Source organism: Gymnoscopelus braueri (genome assembly GCF_963280865.1).
Source record: "Gymnoscopelus braueri genome assembly, chromosome: 3".
NCBI lineage: Eukaryota > Metazoa > Chordata > Actinopteri > Myctophiformes > Myctophidae > Gymnoscopelus > Gymnoscopelus braueri.
Genome location: NC_137612.1, coordinates 43,584,816 through 43,612,646, shown reverse-complemented (window position 1 = coordinate 43,612,646; position 27,831 = coordinate 43,584,816). Strand labels below are relative to the sequence as shown.

General features: G+C 41.6%; 1 protein-coding gene across 3 annotated transcripts; it reads left to right on the top strand.

The window, feature by feature from the left end:
- Positions 1-240: 240 nt before the first annotated feature.
- LOC308082422 (retinol dehydrogenase 12-like) lies at positions 241-21,000 on the top strand. 3 transcript variants are annotated; one of them, XM_080424164.1, is made up of 8 exons: positions 241-343; positions 2,347-2,413; positions 6,382-6,572; positions 12,181-12,420; positions 15,395-15,484; positions 16,598-16,783; positions 19,059-19,168; positions 20,263-21,000. In XM_080424164.1, the coding sequence occupies exons 3-8, from the start codon at positions 6,419-6,421 to the stop codon at positions 20,440-20,442; spliced, it is 960 nt and encodes a 319-aa protein (XP_080280290.1). In that variant the 5' UTR covers positions 241-343; positions 2,347-2,413; positions 6,382-6,418; the 3' UTR covers positions 20,443-21,000. The 3 variants fall into 3 exon arrangements, with proteins under 3 accessions (XP_080280290.1, XP_080280292.1, XP_080280291.1); XM_080424165.1 differs by lacking the exon at positions 241-343 and adding an exon at positions 1,893-1,986; XM_080424166.1 differs by lacking the exon at positions 15,395-15,484.
- Positions 21,001-27,831: the final 6,831 nt, after the last annotated feature.

Genomic DNA, 27,831 nt, shown 5'->3' with positions numbered 1-27,831 from the left:
CGTATAAAACAATTAAAAGAACGCTTTTTGAAACGCTTCCGTCTTCCGGTGAAAACGAATGGAATTCTGGGTAACAGAGGAATAAATGAACAGCCTGCAGACTAGGCTATCTGAGGTCAACAATGGGGCAGAACATGTGAGTAAGTGGAGAGTAAGTGGAGATATCAGCACTGTTTGTGTAGTGGGTTGAGCTTTCACTGGTTGCCCCTAGCAACGGAACGCCCCCGTAATCACCAGGCTGATTAAAAGGCAGCTGTACGCGGCCGCTAATTAGTTGGCGTTTGTCCGTCTGCCTGGTCGTGGGTTGCGTGCGGGAGCGTCTCGGTTCAGCGTCTTGTTTAAGGTACCGTATGTGACTGTGTGTTAACTGTATTTATGTGTGTGCTTGGTAAAAACCTAAGTGTTGTCCTGACTCTGCAGGCGCTCACTGCTCCCCCTCCCCGACCTGTTTGTTCCCCTCGTAAGCGGAGGTGCTCCCTATGTGCGTGGTGTCCTGTCCGTGTCTGTCCAGTCTGTGCCGCTGTATCTATTTATAGAGGTAACGCAGTCCCGTTGCGCACATTGTAGTTTTTGTCTTAAGTCACTGACCTGGTTATTAATTGTCCTTTTGTTTTGTTAGGAGAAGCTCTGTTTGCCTCTGCTGTTTTTATCCTTGTTGCTTTGGTTATTTGATTTGGTTATTTGATTTAGGTTTATTTTTGTTTATTGGGTTGTGCAAACCAGCTGTTAATTGTGTAACACATGCATATCATAATAAGGTATATTTGAGGTATATTTGGCTCCAGCCGTGCCAGTAGTACGGGTGGGCCTAGCCCTAGAATGTCTGTGATCTTACATACATTTAATGTATTCCAAATACAGAGAGTCATAGCTCGGTCTAATCGGTCTATCGATAAATTCGATCCTTCACTCAAGTCTGGCCCCTCGCCCGTAGGGAGACCGGGGACAAAAGTAACAGGGGGCAAAAGTAACACACTCAATAATTCTAATAGAAATAAGCTAGAGGGGTGAGACTTCTTGTGCACATGCTCAGTAGGATCCTCTCTCTGCCTATGGAAGGATAGAATGATCATTTCATCTCAGCAAAAGTTTTCAACAAAAAACTAATTTTGAGGTGTAAACGTAAATTTTTGAGTGTACAGTATTTTCCTTCTGCTGTCTAAACATAAGATGTCAGCTAATTTAAACTTAGATGAATTGTATCTCTATGTTATTGGTCACAAATTAACGTCAGCAGCCATGCTAGTATAGGTGTTTCTAGCTAGAATATGGGATTTTATCATGGTTGCCCCATCGGGGGCAGTTTTAACAAAGTGACCGGGGTCAATTGTAACAATGTGTTTTCAATGCAAGCAGATTTTTTGTCTGGGATTACATACTTTTATGTTAGTAAATGAACATATTTCACTAAATGTCACTATATTTCAAAGTAAAAATACATTTAAATTAAAAAAAACAAAATTGAAAAATAAAATAATTTGAATGAAAATACAAAATAATTGTAATTATGTATATAAAACATTCGTAAGTAAAGATGTTAAATTATAACAAATACATATTACTTAGTGATGTGCTTTTATTTGAGATAAAGTATGTTAATATGACTTATTTTTACAGTGTTACAATTGCCCCCAACTGCCCCCGTCACGGGGGCAATTGTAACACTGTGACTCATTGCATTCAAATTAATATTTTAGTCTTGTCCTTATTAGTGAAAGCTTAAAAATTGTATTATTAATTAGGGCACATACATATGTTTCTTATAGCAAAATATGACTAGAATATTTCAAGTAGTCTGTGAATTATGAAGGCAAATAGAAAAAGTGTTACTTTTGTGCTCTGTCTCCCCTACATAAAGTCATCCCTGTGCAGCTCCTGGAAAAGTGGAGATATTTGACTAAACACACGTTTTCTGACCAGAACTTTCAAATGGATATGAAACTAGAGGACAATATCTGACTCCATGTCTTAGGAATTAATTATTGGGTGAGTACAAACGGAGTTTAGAGCAGTTTTACGCCGCGTAGATCGCGCTGCTCATGGCGCGGCGGTTAGACCGAGCTATGACTGTGTATTTGGAATACATGAAATGTATGTAAGATCACAGACATTCTATGGGCTAGGGTGGGCCATGGTTGTAGTCCCGACAGGTGGTTGGTCATACACAGTGGTGGCTTATCCAACGGGCCTGAGGTGCTGAAGCACAGGGAACCAACCTTGGGGGGGGCACCAAACGGCGTGAAGAAAAAAAAATGGCGAAAAATGACCTTTTCTGCCTGCATGCTTATTCATATTGTGACGAAACCTATGTTGTGTGTATTTTAACATTTTTCTCGTGTCTTACAGTGAAGTGTGTGCCTTTCTCCTCACTCCCTCCTGTGTGCAAGGACACCTGTGGTACCCCCAGCTACTGGTATAGTAGGCTATTGCCCTTTTAACCCTTTTGATACCCTTTTGACATATTTTTGTAGTACATTTTAATCTAGTCTTTGAAAGTGATAATATTTCTAACCTCATGACCTTGACCTTCTTTTCCAGTTTGAAATATTATTGATAGTTGCTTTTACTCTGCCTTTAATTATAAATAAAAACAATATTTTTTTTAAACTGGAAACACACTTCTCTGCTCCTCCTTATTATCACCTGTGGTATGGTATTCATATCATTCACACATCATCCCACATCACATAAATACAAGGAGTTCAGATGCACAATTTTAAAACTGTGTATCAATAGGCTTGAATATCTTTTTTATTCTGTAAATATTTGGTAAGATACTCTTACAGGCCGGGACTCACATGTTCCGAAAACATCCTCAGCTTAAATTAGACTAACACATTTGGGGAGAAAGATATCTGGTTGATATTAGCAGTAAGTTTGGAGAATATACATTTTTAAGCCTCTTCACTCTAGCTCTGTGTATTTTATTTTTAAATTATGATTTTATTCTCCTCTAGAAGGCCCATTATGCAACAACCATTTATTTCTCCCTGCTAAACTGGATGCCAGCTTTTTGCACTGGCAAAGATCAGGCCTGTACAAATTCACGGAACTTTACATAGAATTTCGCCATTTCAATGACCTTTTACTCAAATTCAACCTACCCCGTTCACATCTATTCCGGTACTTTTAAATCAGACACTTTGGTCAAACCCAAAGCTCAACCTTTCCTAATTTGGAATCAGACTTTTTGATATTTATTTTACAGACCTCTGCTCAACTTCAAGGTCTCATATCAAACATTTACAGTTCTATTTCTTCATTTAACGACTCCTCACTCAGCAAGATTAAGGGGGAACTTGGTGTAGAGATACCGGAGGACACTTGGGGCCGGGCAATGAGTGCATGGGATTACTTCCTGTGCCTGTGTCAATCTGATACAGTTTAAAGTGCTCCACGTGCCCATTTTAGCAAGGCTAGATTAAGCAGAATCTTTCCTGACTTGGATGGGAGCTGTGAGAGATGTCAACAATACTCAGCCAACTTGACTCACATGTTCTGGTCCTACCCCAGTTTAATTGTCTTTTGGACATCTGTGTTTAAAACTCTCTCAGATGCCTTTGAGGTGACTATTCAACCTAGCTTTGAAGTCGCTATTTTTGGGGTGTCGACCCTCCATCTTGGAAAAAAATCAAGAACCCTATATTGCCTTTGCGTCCTTGTTAGCCCGTAGGAGAATTTAACTAGAACGGAAATCGGCCACCCCACCTATCACTCTGGTTACAGGACCTTATGTTTTTTTTTTAATTAGAAAAAATAAAGTACTCTATCAGAGGTTAAGCTCAAATGTTTTACTCTATCTGGGGACCCTTCCTCTTATATTTCCAAAACCAAAATGTGGGGGGGGGGGGGGGGGGGGCGACTCTAACGGTACAATCGTAATCTTTATCTTATTTAATCATCTTCCCTTTATGGTCTGGGCTACCCCTGGCCGACTGACTAGAGGGCTTACTTCATGGTCTGTGAACCCTGACTGATTGGTTTGACTAGTATGCTCTTATTTTGGCTACATGTATGGTAAACTGGCACAGTAAATCTGTACACCACATATCACCCACAAGGGTATATGTTACAACTGTATGCATTTTTACCTACAGTAGTTATCAGATATTTGTTTTTGTTTTATTTTTATGCATTTAATTGTCTCCGCCTAGTCTGGGAGACGTCACCTCAGAGCCTGTACAGCAGGGGCGCGGCCACTGCGTTCTGATTCAAATCAACAGCCAATGAAGAAAAGGGAGCGGGATCCACATGCAGTGGGTGTTGCATGTAAATAGGAGCGACGGGAAGAAATTGCGGCCGCCATTGTTGTGTACTGCTGTTTGCCTCTCGTCGGACTGTTTAGACGAGTTGCACAGCTCTCAGACCGGTAAGAGGCGTGTCCGCTCAGATTCTGAGCGTAAGTTACATCCCGCGCACAAATACCAGGGCTCTGGCCCAGAAGTTCCTCGCCCCTCCCGTTTGTATGCGAGAGCTGGCGAAAACTTCTGGGAACTCTGATTAGTCTCCGCCAGGCCGAAAGGCATGGCGAGAGAGTATGTTTTACCCCCTGTCCGTCGGTCCGTCTGTCCGTCCGTCTGTGGACAGCTAATCTCCCGCACCGTTGGCTTGATCGCAGCGAAACTGTGCGCACACACTCCCTGGATGCCAATTCACAACCTCTGCCTCAATTCTTTCACATGACCCTGTTATAGCGCCACCAGGAGGCCGCTTTTTGCAACAAAAAAAAATTCACAGTACTCCTACAGATTTTGTCCAAACATCACGCAAATCGGTACACAGTATCTCTATAGTCATTAAACTAAACGGGTCTTTCAGATTTTTCTTATTCCATCCTGATTGGCTAAAAATGGCAGGACTGCTCCGTTTTGAACAAAATGCCTCAAATCATGAACACAGCATGCAATTTCCGTGAAACTTTGCACGCACATTCCCACTATGCCGAGGAAGAAAGAGATTTTTCCAATCAGCCTCATGGTGGCGCTATAACAGCCCGATTCGTGTCTCTACCTATAACTGCACCAATCTGTGTAAAACTTTGTATGCGCACTCCCTAGAGGTTAAGGAAAAACCTTTGCCCTGCATTTTTCTCATCTGCCTTTTATAGCGCCACCAGGAGGCCGACTTATGTAAAACATATTTCCTTACATTACTCCTTCCAATTTTATCCAAATTTCACGCAACTTGGTACACATGATCTCTATAGTCATGTGACCAAGACAGATCTGTTTAATTTTTCATATTCGATCCCGATTGGCTAAGATTCACATCTAAAGTTTGCAGGAGTGGCCCGTTTTGAACAAATTGCCGCAAATCATGAACGCAGTGTCCGATTGCGGTCAAACTTTGAACGCACATTCATACTATGTTGAGGAATAATGCTACCCTTTTAACATTGGCCTGTTATAGCGCCACCAGCAGATCTAATTTAGTAAACCACATTTCTTTTACAAAATGCCTCAAATCATGAATGCAGTGTCCGATTGCCGTGCAAGGCCTAAGAAGAAATGGCACCCTTTAACACATTGGCCTATTATAGCGCCACCAGGAGGCCACAATAGCCTACCTGTCCTGGCGGAGACCTGTGCTCCGAGGAGCACTTTTTCTAGTTTCTACTTGTTTTCCCTTTACTTAGTCCTTGTCATAATTCAATGTTTGTCTGGTTGACAGTATGGACATAGTCCTCCTCTGGTGTGAGTGTGTGTGGGGGGGGGGGGGGGGTGTATGTAATAAAAATGATTTAAAAAGGAGTGGGTAGTCTAATCAAAATAATGATGTGTCAATCTAATTATTACCTCACCAATAAACTGTAGGCAGAATTAAAAGAACGGGGGGGGGGGTTTGACCAGGTCGTGTTTTTCTGTAAAGTTGCTTGTAAATATTGTGGGTTGCGTATTAATTATTAGGGCTTGTTTCTAAAGTGTAGTTGCTTATTTTGGCTTGCTTCCAAGAAATATATATTGTTTAAACCAGTGGTTCTCAAATATTTTCATGTCGTGGGACCCTCAAATGAATATGTTTGTTTGTCCCCCTAACCCCACATCTGAAAATGTTTTGTGCCAGCGAGGGAGCTCTGTACCAGAGTTATGATGTTCGAAAGAATGTTTCAAACATATTCCACAATTCATTTCAAGATTAAAAAAAAAATTAGATCTACAAGCTCACAACGCGTCGCATTGCGACGCGTTGTGAGCTTGCAGATCTGCTATTTTCAAATAGCCGACGTATAGGTTTGAAGTGCTCTTGCGGCCTATAGTTGCTTCTTTTGGGCTTGTTTTCATAGACCTGGTTGCTTATTCCTCTCGCAGAATCTGGCAACACAGGCCGTCCTCCGCTGGTTCATTCTCAATTGCTTCTTGTTCTTCTCTTTCTTGTTCTAAGATCTCTGAGGGATCCGAAGACAGTAACAACAGTCTCAATGTCTTGGACCTGGACGGACATAGCTGTCCATCCACTATGGACAGTGCTGTTGGGATGGATCCTAAGGTCTCAGAGGAGAGGTCCATGGAACCCGATAAACTGTCCGACCAGACTGAATGGAAAGACTGCCATAGTGACAGGAGCCAATACAGGTAGATATGATATTCTATTTGGTAATCCTGAGTGTTGATGTCAGTGGTGTACAGTATCTGAAATACTGTTCACATTTAAGGATTTAAAAAAAAAACTTTACTGGATTATTTAAAAATGTCAGTATTTGACACTATTTTTGAATATGTTTTCTAATATTACTTCTGTGTTCTGGTTCTTCATTAGACTTCATAATAATAACACAATGTAACACATATATTTCCCTCCCAACACATTCCCATGGTGAACAACAACCTCATTAAATGACAAAATGAAAACCAAAAATGTGTGTGCACCCGAGGCATGCTGGGAAGTCCTTCCCCTGCACTATGCACACCCTGGAATTAAACGATACGATATTGGACACACAACTTCGATACGATTTCGATACGATACGATACGCCCTTTTTTATTATGAAAATATATGGGGGAGAAAAAAAGCAAATGCAAGCAAATATTTCTGTTTTTGCATTATTCAGACATGCAAACTTGTAGCTTTTCAGTTTCCACTAGCCGTTTTGAATCCAAATAGGGCAATAGTGTGACACCTGACCCGAAAAAAAATATTTTGTCACCCTTTTCACATCGGGGCTGTTTGCATGCCTGATTATTATTACTGTAAAAAAAAAAAAAAGAATCAAAACGATATTTATTTTCCCCAAAACGATACATATCGTCACGAAAACGTATTTTGCGATATATCGCGGGACGATATATCGGCACACCCCTACCTGGAATGCTACAATATAATGTTTTATAATTATTATATTCTTAGTTATTATAGCTGCAATTGTTAAAAGTGGGGGGCATGGCCCCATTTGCTTACCTCAATAATAACTTTGTCAAATGTTGTTAGAACTGTGTTTATGAATTCCTTGACCTCAACTAGTGATGTCATTTTGAGGGCGTATAGCCAGTAGGTTCAAGGTTGTACTTTATTGTTACATCTTGTGCAGGTACATGAGAGTATTTTTGGTTGGCTTCCTTCAGACTAGAAGCATACTAGTAATTGATGATGATGATGATGATGATGATGATGATTAATAATAATAAAACAGTCAAAAAGAGTGCAAAAAAGAGAACATCAGCATATGTACACGTGCATATGAGCTTGGTATATTATATACACCAAGAGAAGCTACCACTTTATGTAAACAACTTCACAGTATCTCATATACCGCAGATGTGAGGGATGGGGGGGGGGGGGGGACAGCCTTTCCTTTTGACCTGATTGTCTCCGCCAGGCCAAAGGTATGTTTTACCCTCTGTCCGTCCGTGTGTGTGTGTGTGTGTGTGTGTGTGTGCGTGTCCGTCTCAGCCAAGCTAACATTGGTCAAGCTTCACGTGACATCACAATATGTAATATAAATAGGTAAGACAGGATTAATCAGGAACAGTACTCGCCTGGCGGAGACCTATTCTTGTCAGATTGTTCATGTGCCTGATTGTATGGGGAAAGAAGCTTTTTAGTGTCTGTTGTCAGTGGCTCTGAGACTGCGTAGTCATTTTCCATGCGGCATCATCTGAAACAGTGGTTGGGATGGCTTGGATCGTTGATGATTCCGTCGTATAGGGCTTGGATGGGGAAGATCACATCCACTGATACTTTTGGCTGTCCGCACAACGCTTTGCATTATTGCCTTGTGATTGAGGGCGATACAGTTGCCGTACCAGGCAGTGAAGCAGCCAGTCAGGATGCTCTCGGTAGGGCCTCTAATAGGAACCTATGGTTCAAGAGTTATAAGCCCAAACCTCAAGTGGGCTGTTGTATGGCTTCCTTGGCTTAGTGGGAATGTGAGTGCAAAATTCAGCAATCGGGCGCTGCATTCATGATGTGTGGCATTTTGTGAAAAACGGGCCACCCCCCACAAACCTTGGATGGCAATCGTAGCCAATCGGAATGGAATATGAGAAATGTGACAGATACGGCTTCATCACATGACTACAGAGAACATGTATACTGATTTGCGTGAGGTTTGGACACAATCTGTAGTAGTAACTACTACAGATAAGTAAGAGTAGTAACAAAAGATGTGTTTAGTTAAAAATCTGTCTCACAGTGGCGCTATAGCAGGCCGATTTGAAAAATCAAATGTGGTGAATATTCTTCCTTGGCCTACTGGGAGTGTGCGTGCAAAGTTTACCACTGATCGGTCCAGTGGTGCTTGTAGCATGATGTGCAAAAAGGGCCCCTTCAGCAAACTTTGAAAGCCAATCATAGCCATTCGGAATAGAATCTGACCATTGATCACATGACTGTGTAAAGATAAGTTGTACCAATTTTTAAAAATACAAAATGGCATTAATATTGTCTGGTGGAAATGGGCGTGGCCTATTAGTGGAGTTGTGTGATGATAAAAAATACATTTTATTGTATAAACTACGGTTCAAGAATTATAGGCCAAAACGTGAATGGGCCTGTTATAGTGCCACCATGAGGCCGATTAAAAAATGTTTCATGAACGTGAATGTGCATGAAAAGTTTCACGGCAATCGGATGCTGCGTTCATGATTTGAGGCATTTTGCTTGTGCAAAACGGGCCAGTCCTGCAAACTTTGGAAGCCAATCTTAGCCAATCGGGTTGGAATATGAAAAATCGGACAGATCCGTCTTGATCAAACGACTATAGAGATAAAGTACTGATTTGCGTGTTGTTTGGACAAAATCTGTAGGATTAACAAAAAAAACAGGTTTTGCCTCGGCCACGCCTTTGCTCTGGCGGAGACAATAAACAAATAAAGACATATATGAATACTGATAGCGTATGTGATTGTAGGGATATACTGTACAGGATGTTTAGAACATTATTATCATATGCAGGTGTGTACATGTTCTTTTAGAAACATAAGCATATTATGCAGGCATGTACATGTTATTTTAGGAACATTAGCATCATATGCAGGTGTAAACAATACATAAAAAGCCACCATGAAGCTGAATTTAAAAAAGTACAGGAAAGGTAAAACCTGCATATTTCACATAGTTACAAAAAAACAACCAGGTAGTGTGATTGTGATAGAATAAGACGTTTATGATGTGTATTGTCATTTAACATGGCCATTTCCCTGGCTGGCTAAATAAGTCTCTCACTCACTCACTCACTCACTCACTCACTCACACTCAGCAGTTGGCTCCATTACAACTCCCTCCCTGGAAGGCCAGAACAAAATACACCCGAAAGTAACTTTTTTCAGCAATAATTGACCTGAAGCAGCTAGTGACAAACAATTTTGTATAGTGTCCCATGTATGCCAGTGTGTGACAGAAATTGAATTTCCACCATGCCCCGGGGTGCACACCAACACTTATTGTTTATGGTTTTGTTATTGCATGTGTTATTTGAGTTAAGAAATGGGTTACATGTCTATTGTGATTAATGTCGTCGGTTGATTTAGCCATTTATTGTACACACACACTGTGTACACATTGAACTGATATATACATTGTGTACACACAACATACAGTGCCTGATAACATTAACAATGTGCATGACATGGGTGTGTCAGGTTGCTGAGTAATTATAACTGAACTAAAATGTAACTGATCTCCCCTCTTTCACTTCCCTATAGAGCAGTGGTTCTCAACCTGTGGGTCCCCACATGACTTTGGGGGGATTGACAGTAAAGTGACAATTTAAGGAGTTTTAAGACCTTTTTAACTCTCTCAGTGCCAAGAGTTTTTTCCTAAAGTACTCCCCCAGTGCCAGCAATTTGCGTTTTTTTAATTTTTTAATTTTGTAATTTTTCATTCAAATAAATTATCTGATTGGGTGTTTAAACCCATAATACAGTTCTACCAGTAGAGAGCAACAAATCGACACATTGATGACCTCGCTGGCTCACTCGCCCCCTCCCAAACAGGCTCACGTCACATCCGGTCATAACCGGATGTTGACATTTTTGACAATCGTTGATCGGGCTAAATTACGATGCGATACACGACTACGATGACTCGTCACCCAGACCAAAGAGAGTAGACGTGGACCTCTCCGTTCGTATTTTATACCGTGTGAAAAACCGTGACTTTCCCTATTCTGGCCGAAAATGACCGCGGGAAAAAAATGAGAACCGGAAACGGAATCTGCGTCATGAAACCGGAACCCAATGAGTCTGAAGGAGTCAGGAAGCGAAAGTGATCATGAAAAATAAACAGAATAGCGCGACCACAGTCAAAAGTAAAAACTCGGGATTTCTCGTGCTGGCACGGAGGGTACTCGGGAAAAACTCGGGATATCTCGGGGCGTGGCACTGAGAGAGTTAATACCTAAAAATAATAATAATTGAAATGAAGAAAGACCATTACTGCATTTAAAGGTAATCGACAAACTATACTATAAATATTGGTAAACATTGGCCAAATTGTCAAATATTTATCTGTGGAACGAGTCAAACTAAATATAATGCCTCAACTCCTAGTGCTTGTCAGGGTGGGGGTTCCACAGTTCAAATATGATTATTTTGGGGGGTCCCCAAATAAAATATGATCATTTTTGGGGGTTCCCAGATCAAAACATTTTTTATTTTATTTTTGTGGGGGGGGGGGGGGGGGGGGGACCCCAGTTCAAATATGATTATTGTGGGGGGTCGCGGCCTGAAAAGGTTGAGAACCACTGCTATAGAGTACTGAAGTCCTGACGTCACTCCCGCCACCCTTGGGTCACGGCATTATTTTTTGTATTGGATTTCCTATAGGGAACTTGTACTTGTACTACTTGTTTCCTTTTTGGGTATATGCTCCTATCCACGTATATTGGTTACTTACACATGCGATCTATGTTATTTAGTTAGATAATATATATGCTGCCAGCTTGTCCACAGATACTGAGTAGGCCTATGTTATTTAGATGGTATGCTATGATGATGTATGCTATTTAGACACATACTAGGTTTGATATTTACCTGGTATGTAGCACTTACTTGTTTTTTGGCACTCTAATGAAGAGACCAGTTGCCTGATCATTTGTTGACTGAATGAGAGAAATAGAGTATCATTTCACAAGAAGTGACACAATATACACTAGGCCAGAGGTTCTCAGCCTTTTCTGGACCAGGGCCTTAAAATCTTGCGAAAGTGTTCGTGGCCCACCCATCTGACCACTTAACCAGGGCCGGTGCTAGGCAATTTGGCGCCCTAGGCAACATTTTTCCTGGCGCCCCTCCCCCCCCGCCGTGCCACCGTTTTCTGCCACAGCGCCACCTAGATCCTGCCCCTAATGGCGCCCTAGGCAACTGCCTACTCTGCCTAATGGGCGCGCCGGCCCTGCACTTAACAGTGGTTGGTTGTGTGCATGTTTATTTTAATGGTCAATCGATTGTTTTCGGGCTTGGATCACTGGGTTTGTTTAGAACTATTTTTTTTACATTTTAAAGAAAGTATACCATGACTTTATTTTTTACATAAATCTAATGTTATATTATCATAAAAATCTTAGTGTTTTGACAATTAGTTGGAGGCCCACTTGCAGTATCCTCACGGCCCACCATAGGGCCCCGGCCCACAGGTTGAGAATACAGGAGCTGCCCCACTCCCCTTCTGGAAAAGTGATTCTGATTGATCCTTTTTCCTCCCATGCAACCATTCCAATAGATTTTCTCTCCCTCTGCCCCCAGGGATTGGGAAGTTCATTGCCCTGGACCTTGCACGTCGTGGGGCGCGTGTTATCTTGGCGTGTCGTAGTGAGGCGCGTGGGAGCGCAGCACTGGAAGAGATCCGACAGCGGACGGGGAACCCGGACGTCCACCTACATCAGGTGGACACGTCCTCTCTGGATTCTGTCAGGGCTTTTGCTGAGAAGGTCAATGAAGAGGAGAAGGCTCTCCACATTCTGGTGAACAATGCTGGAGCAGCAGGTGAGAATCAACCATGGATAGACAGAGCCGTCTGGGAGAAATGCGGGGCCCTGTGCGAAGTCGCGTGCGGTTTTGGGCGGATATTTCCGAGTTTTTGGTGGTTATTTGCGGTTATTTCTTTTTATAACTCTTAATAAATGTGTTCTAAATTCTGTTCATTAAAAACAGGCCCGGTGCGGCCGCACCGCTCGCACCACCCTTCCTGCGGCCCTGTGGATAGAAGAAGCTGGCATATAGCTAGAATACTCCACACTTTGTGTAAAATACAGTCCGCTATCAGGGCTGTAATGTACTCCTTACTGGGGGCTTACCTACAGGGTGCTTGCCTACCAATAATGCAAAACTATACATAGGCCTACAGTACCCGGCATAAATACGAGTCGACATTGACTTAATTTTTTTTATTTATAGTTTCAAATCTCTGAATGGCTTATTGTACTCTACCACTGCACACGTAATCTCTCAAGACAGCCAATGGGTTCCCAGATTGCTGCACACGTAACTCATATAGGTTTATAGGACAGTAGTTGGCATAAGGAATAAATCCACATGAAGGAAGTTAAATCAACATAACGTCACCTTCTTGAACTAATGGCTTAAGTAATTTTTGTACGTTTTTCAGAAAAAGAAAAAAAATATATCCAAAACAAAACTATGACTATGATATTTCTTAATCATTTCACCCAAAATGTTTATAAAAAATTATGACTATATCATAAAAATAACACTGTCTGTCAGTTATGTAACATTTAAATAGGTTTAAATAGGATTAAACCTGATTTAGGGACTGGTCGTTATTTACCGGAGGTTGGTATGGCCCAGAAGAGGGGGGGGGCAACAAACTTTTTTCTGAGCCCAGGGGGGGCCATGTTTTTTTATTTTGGCTTTAGGGAGGGTCATACAACTTTAATTTATTGAATTTTGTATTTTAAAAATGCTTCGTTTTCTGTTTTTCATATTGTTATACTCCCCTATCTATATCGCGTTTAATAACCCTGTATGGTGACTTGACATGGTATCTCCCACTTCTGTTTTACGTTCCAGACACAGTTAACAAGAGAGACAGTGTTGCCAGATTGGCCAACTTTTTAAGTAAATTGGGCTGGAAGAAATAGCATTGGGCGGTCACATTCGCTTGCTTTTAAAACATATTTATATCTGGCGTTTTTTCCCCCACGTAGCACGCAGCAGCGGCAGCACGTTGGCAGCGGATGATTCAAAATGAGTAGGCTACCTATGTGGAAATATCGCAGCCGTGGCCAAAGCAGCTAGAACAGCAGAGAAAAAAAACTAAATATAGCAAAACTACTGAAAATGTCTTCAATATTTCAACCAACACAAACGGATGCTACTGCAAGTAGTTCAGGCCTTCATGTAATGTATGGTTGGACATTGGGCAGCACCGACTGCAGTCAGTGCTTTCTGAGAGAATGTGACAGCTGATGGTGTGTGTGTGTGTGTGTGGTGCAGACAGAGGGCTTATAATGATGATAGCACTTTCCCTGTGACGACGGCTCAAATAATAATATATTATCATATTTTGATCATGTCTAATAAACAATGTTGTTGTCTAATGTCTATCAATGCATGCGCTCATTACGCACATAACGCATGCGTCTGCTGACTGCTGGTGTTTGTGAGAGAGAGAGAGAGAGGAGAGAGAGAGAGAGAGAGAGGAGAGAGAGAGAGAGGAGAGAGAGAGAGAGAGAGAGAGAGAGAGAGAGAGAGAGAGAGAGAGAGAGAGAGAGAGAGAGAGAGAGAGAGAGAGAGAGAGAGAGAGAGAGAGAGAGAGAGAGAGAGAGAGAGAGAGAGAGAGAGAGAGAGAGAGAGAGAGAGAGAGAGAGAGAGAGAGAGAGAGAGAGAGAGAGAGAGAGAGAGACTTTTACCAGAGGCGGCCAATGTCATTAGGAGCTGACTTAATTTTTTTAATAATTTTCCTCAAAGAAATGACATAGGCCATTACGATACGATAATACTTTATTGTCAGTTCACACTGAAATTTGTCTTGCGACACAGCAGCCATGTATGCAACAATAAACATGACATAAGAAAACAAAACAAAATACATACATAAAGACATACAAAGACAAGAGCAATGTCCACCTCTCAGCCTACCCCAAGCCTACAACTCCTGATTAAGCCTCAATGTCGTCTGATGGACAAAGGACCTCTTCAGTTTGACCTTATTGTATGTAGGAACACTGTATCTCCTTCCTGAAGGCAGCAACCTATATTCTCCATACAAAGCATGGCTTGTGTTTGAAGTGATATTCCTTGCCAACCTTATCATACTGTCATTATACGTTAGATATACAGGTTAGATTAAGAAGGTGACGATTAGGGAAAAGCAGTCCATCATAAAGGAAAGTGTTCCAGTGTGGCACGCCAGAAACAATATATCATTTAAGGCATGTGAAACACAGCTTTGGTTTGTTTTTTAAAACGTGAGAAGTTTTTCATCCAAAAGTCTCAAGAGGAAAGCTGACAGTGAAAACAACATTCAAAGAATGGAAATAGAACTATTTATTCATCCTACCTGACTTTATCAATTCAAAGCTATTGCTGTCCATATCCTAACCTTGACTGTCAGTCAGCTTTTGTAAATTATTTACAAAATAATTTGTCGGGCCAGATATTATCGCTAGTCCATAATATCTGTATCTGGTGGTGTATCTGGAAATTGTATGCATCGGCTTCCTTGATTGGCCAACCCAAACCGTCGGCTTCTCGGATTGGCAGAGCCAAGTCACGTCACGTTTGGGCTGCTTAGTAACAGTAAACAATAGAAATGCCTAATTATATTACTATATAAAAATGGTCACAGGTTTGGGACAGACAGACTTTTATGAATCTTAAATGTTATGTACTCTTTTATGGCTCTGTTATTTACCTGCATAGCCTGATGTAATTTTTTTTATATTTATTTGCGGTTAGTATTATTATTTCTAATACTTTGATTGTCTTCTACAATCAGGCTTACCCAGTGAGATAACCAAAGATGGGCTGGAAGTTTCTTTTGCTACAAATCATTTGGGTCCCTTTCTTCTCACCAACCTGCTGCTGGGTAAGATCCACGTGTTAAATGTTAAACTACCTATCTAATAATTTATGTATCTATGGCTCTGTTATTGTTACAGAGTAAATCCTTGATAATATATGAATGCCTTGTGTGGGTTCATTTATTGGTGCATTTATATGCCAGCCAAGTAGCGCCATTATCCAAAGCACTTTACAGTGTGCCTTACATTCACCCATTCACGCACACATTCACACACCAACGGAGGAGGAAACCATTAAGACGCCAACCTGCTCTTCAGGAGTAGGGGTTCAGTGTCTTGCTCAAGTACACTTCGACCTGTCACTAACCTAGGGATCGAACCGGGAACCTTTCGATTCCCAAGCGGCCGCTGTACTCCCTCCGCTAAAGCTGGGGAACGATAACCTGGGTGGGGGGGGGGGGGGAGGAGCTGTGGATCGAAAGGTCACCACTTCGATTCCCGACCGGAATATCTCTCTAACCCAAGGTCTTACCAAGTGTTATGAATCTTTCAAATATCATTTAAGTAGTCACACAAAGAGGTCAGTGTCTTATTGACCATACAGCCAAGTAGTTATATTTTGTATTGTTAAATACTTTACTGTAGTGATATTTTAATTGTATGATGAACAGAGCTGATTAGAGTGTGTGTGTGTGTGTGTACACTATATTATAATTGTGGACTGAGTCATATGCAGTGTAACACACACACACAGAAATAAAGTGCAGATTTATTGCAAAATATACACATCTTCTTTTCAAACATACAAAGACATGAATGAAATAATTGCTGTTAAACTCTGCTTTACTGGAAGAGAGGTTTCAGCTCAATCGGAGCCCCTTTCTCCAAAATTCTTTATCTCCATCTCCATCTTTTCCACAGCTAATTAGAATCGAGCATTTCCATTAAATGGAAATGAGGAGGTGTGATTTGAAAACAGCAGTCAATGAGAGTGTAGCTTTGCCATCTTATGGGGGAATTAGGAAATGCTGAAGCGTGATTGCACGTTAGGTAACCAGACTATCCTTCTCCCGGCACCGCTATTGCCGCTCTAGTGTGGGCCCCGGCCCACAGGTTGAGAACCAGTGATTTATAATATTGTCATCTGTCCGTCCATATGTATCTATCTGTCATTCCAGAGCTGATGAAGTGTTCAGCCCCCGCTCGCATTGTCACCGTCTCCTCTGTCATCCACCAGAAGGGTGAAGTGGACTTCTCTCATTTCCATGGTGAAAACCTTACCAACCTGGACGCTATCTACAACCACACCAAGCTACACAATGTCATCTGCACCAATGAGTTTGCACGTAGACTACAGGGGACAGGTACAGTAGGTTGAAATCAAAATAGGCATGATTGGCATGATACTGTGGACCTTGTATCCCAGACTTTATTCAAACCATATTATTTCCTTTTATTTAAAATCTTTCCCAATCATAAGATTCCTTGAGACTCTAAAGGCAATAGAGGCCTTTCATGGAATGTTAAGAATGGCCGTTAAACCTCCACTATTTGAAAAAGAACTGCTTTGTGTTGATATATTTTTGTTTGTTGTTTTATTGCTGGATCTTGTAAGTCACATTGCAACAGCAATTCAATGTTTTTCTAATTTACTCTTTTTACCTAGAACGTTGTTTTACCTACACTGCACAGAAAATAGGTATTGATTGATTGATTGAATATTTTTTTAGGCAGAAATGTAAAAACAGCACAAGTACAGTTAAAACACTTTGTCTAAAAGGTCTGTCCAAAAAAGTTCTTGCGGTCTTGTTTCCATTGAGGTCCTTGGTATTCAATTCATAAACATATATAATAGCACCAAACCGTACAATATTATCACAAAATACAGAAAAAACACTATGTACAGTTCAATATCATCACAAAGTACAGAAAAAATCACACCCAGTGTGAAATGAGCGGTGTTATCATCACAGTGATGGAAGCTCACTTCAAAAAAATTATAAATTTTTTTTGGAAGTGCGTGGTGCTATTTATAGGTTATGAATGTCGTCATGCGTCTCGCTAGCCAATCACAGTACCCCGCCAAAGGGTATGAATACTTATCAGCCAATCACAGTACATCGATTCCAACCCCACTTATAGGAGCGGTTACACCGCTCAAAAACACTATATGTACAGAGTCGGATGGGGGGGGTGAGAGTCAAAGAAGGGGGGGGGGGGTCATCTGTCTAAGGTAGAAGTGGTACTACCTCCCCCTTTGGCCTCCTGAAAGGTGAATTTTCAGGGCTGTTTTAAAGGAAGCCAGCGAACTGCATTTTTTGAGGGATGGGGTCAGACTATTCCACACCTGGGTGGCAGTGCTGTAGAAGGAGAATTTACCCATGTTTGTTTTATGGGTGGGTGGTACCAGATCGTTGTTTACGCTCCCTCTAGTATTGTGGCTGCGGGTGTCGTTAACTTTTTGGAGGTATTTAGTCAGATATGCGGGTATTGAGGGCAAATTTGCATTGACAATTTTGAAAACCAAACCCATTTTTTGTTGTTTAGCCATCCTGGCTAGCAAAATGTGTGGGAAAAAGGTGGGTCATGGGCCCCAGGCCGAGAAGTAGTCGAATCAGTTTGTTTTGGGAGGTTTGAAGTGACATTGAGATGTTGGAGTACTAGGAGGTGCAAGCATAGTCAAGAAGGGGCTGAATCAGAGCTCCTGAAAGGGTCCTGAGAGCGCTTTTGTTGACAAAAGAGGAAATTCTGCGCATAAATCTGGTTCTCTGATTTACTCTTTTGATCACCTTTGTTTCCATGCTTTCACATTTTCTTTTGAAAGAAGTTACCAATGTTACAGGCAGTCATGCAGGAACAAATAGAACTATAAAAACATTCCGTGCGAGGCCTCTATTGAGTTGGTAAAAGAAGCCTTGCAGAAAGGCCACAGTAAAGCACATACAATGCAATAGCCCTCAACTTCCTCAAGTAACCTTCAGGGCTTTCGTTTTAGAGTACTTTTGTTCCAAAAATGAATGAATGAAAGCCTCCCAGGAGCCAATGTGTTTGAAAGGACTCTATCTACTGCAACTCACTGACACAACGGCTTAGAATTGGCTATTAATTGGCAAAGAGATTTAGTGTAGATGGGAAAAAATGGTCCAAGTACAGAGCCAACTCAGGTCCAGTTTACTAAAGTGTACTAGAGTGTTTAATGATGTTTCTGTTCAGGGTAATGCACCAACCTCACCCAGACAAATGCCTTGTATGTGCAATCATAAACTGGCAATGAAAATAATTTAGGTTTTTACTATTTTGTTCCAAAAAGAAAATACAAAAATTGTGAGGGAGAGCTTGCAAAAGCCTTGCCAAAATTGTGTTGGCAAGGCTATATATCGAGCTGATGTCTGCTTTCATTACATGAGTTTGTATGCAAGACACAAAAACAAATATACTGTACATTTCAGAATGAAATCCCAGTGTTAGAAGTGTCAATAAAGGATAAAGTTACAAAACGTTATTGCAATGGATATTGCAATGTGCTGTGGATAAGTATAATGGATAAGAAATTTAATTCTGTCCCTTTAGGAACTTGGGGATATTCTTGTGGCTTATAACCCCGATCTCTATCTCTCTGTGTCCTTGTGGGCGAGATAGGTGTGACCGCCAACTCTGTTCATCCTGGATATGTTTTGACAGGAATCATGAGACACTATAGTGTTGCGCTGCGATGCATCATCATATTGATCGGATTCTTCTTTTTGAAGGTGAGTGCTTTTGTTACACTTTAACCCATTAAGACCTGAGGCCGATTCTTCGAATGCCTAGCACAGAATTGAAACACAATTGACAAAACGGGTGTGTTGCGATTGGTGTGGGGTAATTAACAGAACAACAATACACAACCAAAGCAGTGTGTGCGCTGGTCTTTGAAACCTTGCAATGTAACGTCGTCTGTAATTATCGATTGACAGTGATGTCACTGACGCATCCTTGGTATTTTAGCAGTGACGTCACGGACTAGTCCTTGCTATATTTGTCCTAGCAGCAGCACTCGCTACACATGTTTTTGTTTATGTTTTTTCACGGCTTGCGCTACTCAAACACTAGCAGGATTATTATTTCTTGTAAACATTCAAGTAGAACTATGAGAAGATATAACCCAGGTAAAATAATGTGTCATTATAAAAATATATAAATGATATGATTAGCAGTCCACTTCCTTCTTTTGGTACGGATGGATTCACATTGCAGCGTTCCGTACTCGAGTACGCATGATCCGGATCCGAGACTATCTCCCCAGGCGGTCCCGGGTACGGTACGGTGATCCGTTTCGGGGAACGGTAGGCAACCTTCACACTCTGCCAAGTGGTCCAGGGTGCGCACCCGGGACCATAGTCTGAATCCGCCCTAACAGTTCACTGGCGGGCAGTGGCGGCGACGCATGAACATCATCATTTAGTACTTTTAGTACGTTATAAAATCAATAAAGTTTTTCACAAAACCATTTAGTACTTAAAACATAACTGAATTAATGAAATAATAAACTACAAGATTAGTTTCAAAATCTGTTGAAAAGTCTTGAAAGTGTTTGAATTTATTTTATTTAAATTTAACACAAATCTTCTCTTCTGGGGGGTCCCAGGCACAAAAAAAAATCAGAGGGGAGGGGGGGTCCGCGTCCAAATACATATCATTTTGGGGGTCTTTGGCACGAAACAAGTTTGAGAACTACTGATTTTGAAGCCATTCGTAGAATCAGCCTCAGGTCTGAATGGGTTTATGTCTGAGGAACACTCAGACACTGTGTTGTTTGCTCCCCCCATCCTCCCTCTGAAACCCACTCCCCCCCACTCTTCAGTCTGCAGAGGAGGGTGCGTTCAGCCCCATCTACTGTGCCGTAGCAGAGGAGACCGACGGGATAACAGGGAAGTACTTTGACAGCGACTGTGCCCTGGTGCTCCCCGCCCCTTTAGCCAGAGACTCCGCCCTGGCTGTCAAGGACTTTGAGCTCTGCGAGAGACTGACCTCCCAGCCCTGAAACAGAGCCCTCCACAGAGCCGTGACAACAGATTTGTGGTCCTGTGTGTTGAATGCTATATAACAAAATGCTTGATACTCATATATAGTTTAATGTATAATCATTGTATTACATATTGTTGATTATACTGTACATGTAATGCTTATGTATATTTCTATTTAGCACATATTCTAAAAAAACAATAAGACCATTTACACATACAAAGGTTTAATACAATAAAAAAGCCCCCAAAACACTCAAGGGGCTTGACAGTGGGGGGTCCTCATTGGCAGGTGAGTCAGTATAGGATACAACAGCAGCCAATGTGTGTTGGGAGGAATTGATTGGCATAACGACTAAATTGGGGAGAAAAAGGGGGTAAAAAAATATGATCTACTCTAAATAAAAAATAATAATAAAGGGACAATTGCAAAAACTATAAATCAGACCAGGAAATTGTAACAACGATCAATGAAATTTGTAACCAATGATGCAGGTGATGCTGAAGTGATTGCTTTTGATGAAGCCTTATTGTGATACATGCTCATCTGTACAGTATGTAGCCTCGGTGAAAGCTTAGGGGTTAAACACTTTTAATTTGATGAGGACATCAAATCCTTTAGAAGGGGGAGAGCGTAGCCCAGGTGATAAGTCACTAATTTCTTTAAGGGTTAAAATAAATTAGTCCAGGAAACTGAAAATAATTTAGTTCCAAAAATAAGTGGTTAACCTGTTTGACTCCTTTATCAATTAGCAGTAATATGAATGCTTAGTTCACGTTTTACATTCAATATGAAAACCAAATACCTTAACTGATAAAAGACTACAGAGTGTGGTTTTATGTTGTGTGAATGTGGGTATGAGTGGGGGATTGGATGTGAGGGGTTCCAGGTAGTATCACCTGCGGTCATTGGCCGCGGCCCACGGGAGAGAGGAAGAGGCGGGGAGCGAGAGTGAGGAAGGAGAGAGGAGAGAGGAAGAGGAAGAGAGAACGAGGAGAGACTTTGTGAGAGAAAAAAGAGAAAGAAGAAACATTTAGACTGAAATGTGAAGACGCTTTATTACAGTTGTTGCTGAAGTTAAAAACAACAGTTTAAACTTACTTTGGACACGCAAGTGTTGGTTAGAAAGACGTGACGGTAACGTGCGTAAACACTGGGTACGAGTGTGTCAGTGTTTGTGAGCGGAGCGCTTGGTAAACCGTCTGGAAAGCACCGTGATGGTCGAGACGTCGGCTGGGACTGTTCCGGACTGGGAGTCCAGCTCTGTTGCCGTTTGAAACGCAACCAAGTACAGTATCCACGAACTGTTTCTACAGAGTGTACAAAGAACTGTGAGTTGAACTGTATCTGTTTGGAGTCACTGAGGACCGGAATCACCGCATCGCGGGAGCGACGCACAGGCCTGCAACGTAGTGTGCGTGTGCGTGCGTGCGTGCGTGTGTGGGCCCACAGTGTTTATGTTTGACGTTATTGTTAAGTTCATGGTTGATTAAGGTCATGGTATCACTTTAAGTTTGAAGCTATATTTAAAAAAGGTTGAATTAATAACTAGGGAGAGAGATAGGGAACCAGGGTTTTTTGAAAACTACTGAGGGAAATTTATCTTTGTTTCAATTTCAATGTAATACTTTTCAACAGGTATAATTCATTGATTTGCTCCAGTGTTTTTATTTTGGGTAAAAGAGAATTGGTTTGTTGTAATTTTTGAGTATTGTGCTCACAGCTAATTCATTTATTCTTAAACAGGTTTTTTAAGCCTTGTGGTTATTTTTTAGTAGGTCCAATATTTGTTAGTGTGTCATTTATTCATTTGTTAATTTCATTTATTGTTTATTATTTCATTGCAAGTTAAAAGGGGATTTCTTCTGTATAAACTAAAAAGACAAAAAACATAAACCTTCAGTAAAGTTGATTCCCTGAAATTTAAACAACGTTGTCTGGGTCAATTATTTAAAACATTAAGGTATTCACCTAGATTATTCGAACTCAAACACCCCACATAGACTGTTGGGGTGCTACAAGTATATAGGATGCCTTATTGCTTTGACTGTGTAATGGGAAGACTGACGCATTTTTAGCTGGCTCCTTTCCAAGTGAAGGAGCAGCGGCTCTACTCTTCTGTCTCTTCCGGGTGACTAAACTTCTCACCCTATGTCCCTATCCCAACCATCCGTCTGAGAAAATTGTGGCTGCTTGTATCTGTGATCATCTTCTTTCAGTCATGTCCCTCACATCATGACCATAGGTGAGAGTAGGAATGGACATTGCCCGGTATATCGAGAGCTTTGCCTTCTGGCTCAGCTCTCAGTTCAACTCAACAGTTACAGTACTACACTCGGGGGAAATTAAGAAATATAGTGAAATTCAGGCACAAACAGGATCAAAACACCTCTTTTATTGAACAATATTGATTTCAGAACACTATTTTGACAGGTAACATCCATGTTTTGAAGTTAACTCATTCAGTGCCATTGACGTGTAACACGGCCATTTTTCCCAAAACTCAGAGTGCCAGAGACGCGCAACACGTCCAAACCGTGTTTTCAGTGTTTGCGCTAGATGGTGCTGTTTCGCCAACCTATGAGTGATCCTATGACTTCTGGAGAAAAGTAGACCCTGAAATAGTGTGATCCCAACAAACCCAGCCCCGTCCGATCTAATGTTAAAGGATTTAGAAAAATACATGCGTCTAAAGGCCCGTTCAAAGTCCCTAGATGGGTCTGAAACGTGCGTCAGGGGGTGAGGGATTCCGTCCGTTCTTTACGTACACATGCATAGTCGCTCACGTTATTTAGGGGTTATTTTATTTATTTTAAAGTGTACAGGCGTAATACACCTATTCATCCACTAGATGGCAGTTGCGAGAGTATGTACCATACCCATAATGCATCGCTACATTTTGAGACGGAAGTAGGAAGTAGTCAAGTAGCAGCGTTCAGCGTTGATGTTTGTTTACTTCAGTAGTAATGGATTGTGTTGCAAACATGTCGGACGCTGCTTTGGTTGCCGAAGAGGAACTGTTGTTGCTCATGCTTTTGAGAAGAAGGATAAGAAGGAGACAAGAGAGGGAGAGGAGGCGCAGACAATGGTACGTCAGGCCATTAAATACAGAGCGACGCTCAGATGGGGAGTTTTTTAGAATCATCCTGCGAATGAGACGAATAGACCCCGAACGGCACCATCAGTACTTTAGGATGTCCGTCGCTAAATTCGACGACCTGCTTCGTCGGGTGACGCCGTACATCCAACATGGAAACAACCACAGCAACCCTGTGAGTCCAGCCGAGCGCCTTGCTGTCACACTGAAGATTATTGCCCACGGCTACAGCCATCAGTCTGTGGCAGGAACCTTCTTGCTTGGCATTTCAACGGTGGCTGCGATTGTCAGTGAGGTATGCCAAGCAATATGGCTGGCACTGAAGGATGAGTTTGTTGCTTTTCCTACGGGAGCGGAGTGGTTGAGGCTGAAGGCAGAATTCTGGGAAGACTGGAATTTTCCCAACTGTGTCGGGGCTATCGATGGCAAACATGTCCAAATCCAAGCACCAGTCAACAGTGGAAGTGCCTACTTCAATTACAAAGGTAATGTAACTTGAGTTAAAATGTATGAGCTTGTAGATCTGCTATTTTTGAATAGCCAAAGGCAGTGGCGTTTGGTGGATTCTAACGTTGACCGGGCCAGAACCGGTTTGACGGTTTTTAATGTCCACTCATTAACAATTCGGCCGAATGCAAATGAGCCCCATTTGAAAACAAAGACGACTTTCTGTGGTCGGCTACAACAGAATAGGGTGAGGGGCTGCTAATGTTCATTTTTAGTTTTTTAACCTTTTATACTTTGGCTTTTCAAAAATAGCAGATATACAAGGTCATAGCTTATATCTGTGATGATATTAAATGTTTGGTGCTATTTTATATGTTGATGAATTGAATTTTTACATTTCTGTCTAATAAAATATTCAATCAATCAATCTAGGTTACTTGAGCTTCATCCTGATGGCCGCCTGTGATGCCAGGTACAAGTTCACCTACATCGACATCGGTGCGTATGGACGAGACAGTGACGCTGGTGTCTTCTCAAGGAGCGTCTTCGGATCACAGCTAATCAATGGACAGCTCCCTCTTCCACGTCCATCGTTGCTGCCAGTAAGTGAGGTCATCGCGCCGCGCCGCATGTCTTCGTCGCTGACGAGGCCTTTCCCACAAAAGTGAACCTGATGAGACTTTATGGAGGTGAGACTGCATTGCATCTATTGCCAGTGGTTTAAAGTAACTAAATACATTTACCCTAGTACACAGTTTTGAGGTACTTTTACTTTACTGAAGTATTTCCAATTGTCTATACTTATACTTCTACTCCACTACATCTCAGAGGCAAATATTGTACTATTTAAAACATACATTAACCACTTTAGCCCTATTTTATACCTAGGCTATTTGTAATGACAATATATCAGCTCCTATATATATAGTCTTATGTTATGTTTTCTTTCTTTTACAGGGAGGAATCTGACAGGTGATGAGCGCATCTACAGGCTTTCGAGAGCACGGCGGGTGATCGAGAATGCCTTCGGTATTCTTAGGGCAAGGTGGAGGATCTTCGGGGGTCCCATGGAGTGTAGCATTGAAAAAGCTGAAGACATAACCAAGGCTTGTGTGGCGCTACACAATTACCTGACAGTCACTGACAGTGACACAGCTGTAGGGCCACGCTATGTGGACAACGCACTGGTGGACAGTGCCAGTGCTGATGGAGAATGGAGAGATATTGTTAGGGTTGATAACAACCTCCTTGGTCTAGCACGCAACACTGCAGCTCGAGCAACGAAAGATGGGTTGGCCGTTCGGAAAGCTTTTAAAGATCACTTCCAGACGCCAGCAGGTAGAGTTGCATGCATGGCAGGATAATGTCCTCCAGCAAGGCAGACTTAACCGCCGCTAACTGGAAAGTGGTCTATACTGGAGTGTGACTAAATAACCACAATGCAACACTTTTTTATAAATGTCCTCTATTTTAGTTTTATCGTTTATAGTTGCTACTCAAGTGCCTCACTGTTGCTTCAGATTCCTCAGTTATTGTATCTTCTGATTGATGACCGTTCTTGTCCCTTCCCCACTTTTAGTGTGCAGTGTTATTTTATCAGTGTGCAGTGTATTCTGAAAATGTTCTTATTGCCCCCCGGTCAATAAGTGGTGATACTTTGATCAGACTCTTCTGCTGCTATCTATTTAAATAAAGTGGTCATGATTGTACACACGAAAGCCTCTGTCCGTCTTGTCCAACTTGTGTGGGGAGTAAATGCATAGTTTGTTCAGGGTCTCTCCCCTTAAGAGAGTGGCATAGTCACTTTGATTTATCCAAAAGTATTATCAGTGTCCATCTGGTCACATTTGGCGTGTTCCCAGTTGTTACAATACTTCTATACTTTACTTGAGATTATAGCCTATTCATCACAACTTTCACTTCAATACATTTAAAACCAGAAAATGTTTATTTTACTCCACTTTGACACCTCATTACTCAAATCAGAATATAATCGCAAGTCTCATCATCATGGATTATTATCCAGACTGTTCATATTCACAACAGGTGCTCTCATCAAGACAAGATACCTGCTGTCCATTGTTCTATGCTGATGTATAAAATAGGTTTCAGGGGTTAAACTGATTTTGATGCTAAGCTGTTTTGCTGTGATGTCCATCTGCTGTGTATTTTCCACATTCATTTATCAACAAAGAAGTTGTATTGTAGATCTCAACATGAGTGGAAATGAAAACCCTCTTTGTAGTGAAACAGACCTGAGTTGCAAGTGTACTTATTTTTTTTTAATACAGAAGAGACTCCCAAGTCTCCCAGCAGCAAAGTGATAAAACACAAGATAAAATACATAAGAGCACAAATTAAAAATATTTAAAACTAGATTAAATGCAAACAAATGTTTAGAAAACAACACAAGACAAAATACAAAATTAAGAGCACATGAAAAATATTAAAAACTATATTAAATGCAAACAAATTAAAACAAGCATTGAAAAGAATCATTGTGTGTGATCTCAGCAGCAAAATCATGTGCTAGTACTGCGGTGGTTCTTGCTGCCAATAAGAAGCCATCAGTCGGTGGATCGACCGCGCACATTTTTCGGCCTCTTCTGGCCCAACACTACTGAAGAACTCACAGAGACAAACCACAATTAAGGCCTCGTTGCATGTGCTGGCATTCCTCTCTCTCCTGTCTGTCTGCGCTCTGTCTCTCTCTCTTCTCTCTCTCCTCGGCTATGTTCACAAGTCTTTCAAAAAGGGCAGAATCTTCCTCTTCCTCTACGCATGGCCTCTTCTTCTTCCTCTTCTGCTTGGGAGTGCTTTGGGAACTGGAAGCTGAGGTTTGTATGCCAGACGGACAGGGGAGAGGCTCTCCTTGGCTTGGGGTGGCCCTGGGCTGAGCCGGGGTTTCTTGCCTGGAGTATGTTAGGCTGCGGGAGGCTGCTAGTGCTGGAGTTCCAGGTCGAGAAGCCCTGTGCTGGCCAGAAGGATATGGTCGTGCAGGGGTTTGTTGGCTGGAGCGTGGTGGGCTGCTGGAGGCAGCTGGAGTTCCAGGTTGCGAAATGAGAGAATGTTCACCTAGGCTGAGGCTCTCAGATGCTCCCAAGCTGCTACTGTCCTCCTCATCAGAGTGTGCCTATAAAGAAGTCAGATAGTGGAGAATGTTAATTTCAACTGTATCTCACTGTGTTTAGTTTTCAATAGTGTTTTGGATTGATACATTGCACCACAAAAACTAATGAATGTTTTTTTTTGGACTTGTTTCTAAAGTGTAGTTGCTTATTTGGTGCTTCTCAAATATTTTCATGTCATGGACCCCCAAATGAATATGTATTTGTCCCTAATCCCCCATCTTTAAATGTTTGGTGTCAGATGAGTCAGATTTGTGTTAGAATTTTTCTAAATATTCCACATTTCATTTCAAGATTATTTTTAAATAGCAGATCTACAAGCTCATAACACGTCGCAGTGTGAGCTTGTAGATCTGCTATTTTCAATTAGGTTTAGACAAAAACAATGCTTGGCACCCTACATGTATGTCTATTAAAGTATTCAGTCAATCAATAGGCTCGATTACTTTTTGTTGTTGTTGTAAAGACTTAAAGAAAGACGACGTCTGCCAAGTAGAAAAGATGACCGGAATGTTAGTTTTGCTGCTTACCATGTCGCCGCTGACCGGGAAGTTTGTGGATGTATCTCAGTGCGAAATGTAGGTCTTTAGCCATGCCAGATCCGTGAGGATTTGCGGGACATCGGCGAGGGAAGCGCCAGCACCACTTCGCTTCGACAAGTTGTATTTCTTTAACTTTCGTGTGAAACGGTCTCGGACGTTTCTCCATTTTCTTTCTACTGTTATTGCGTCTGAAT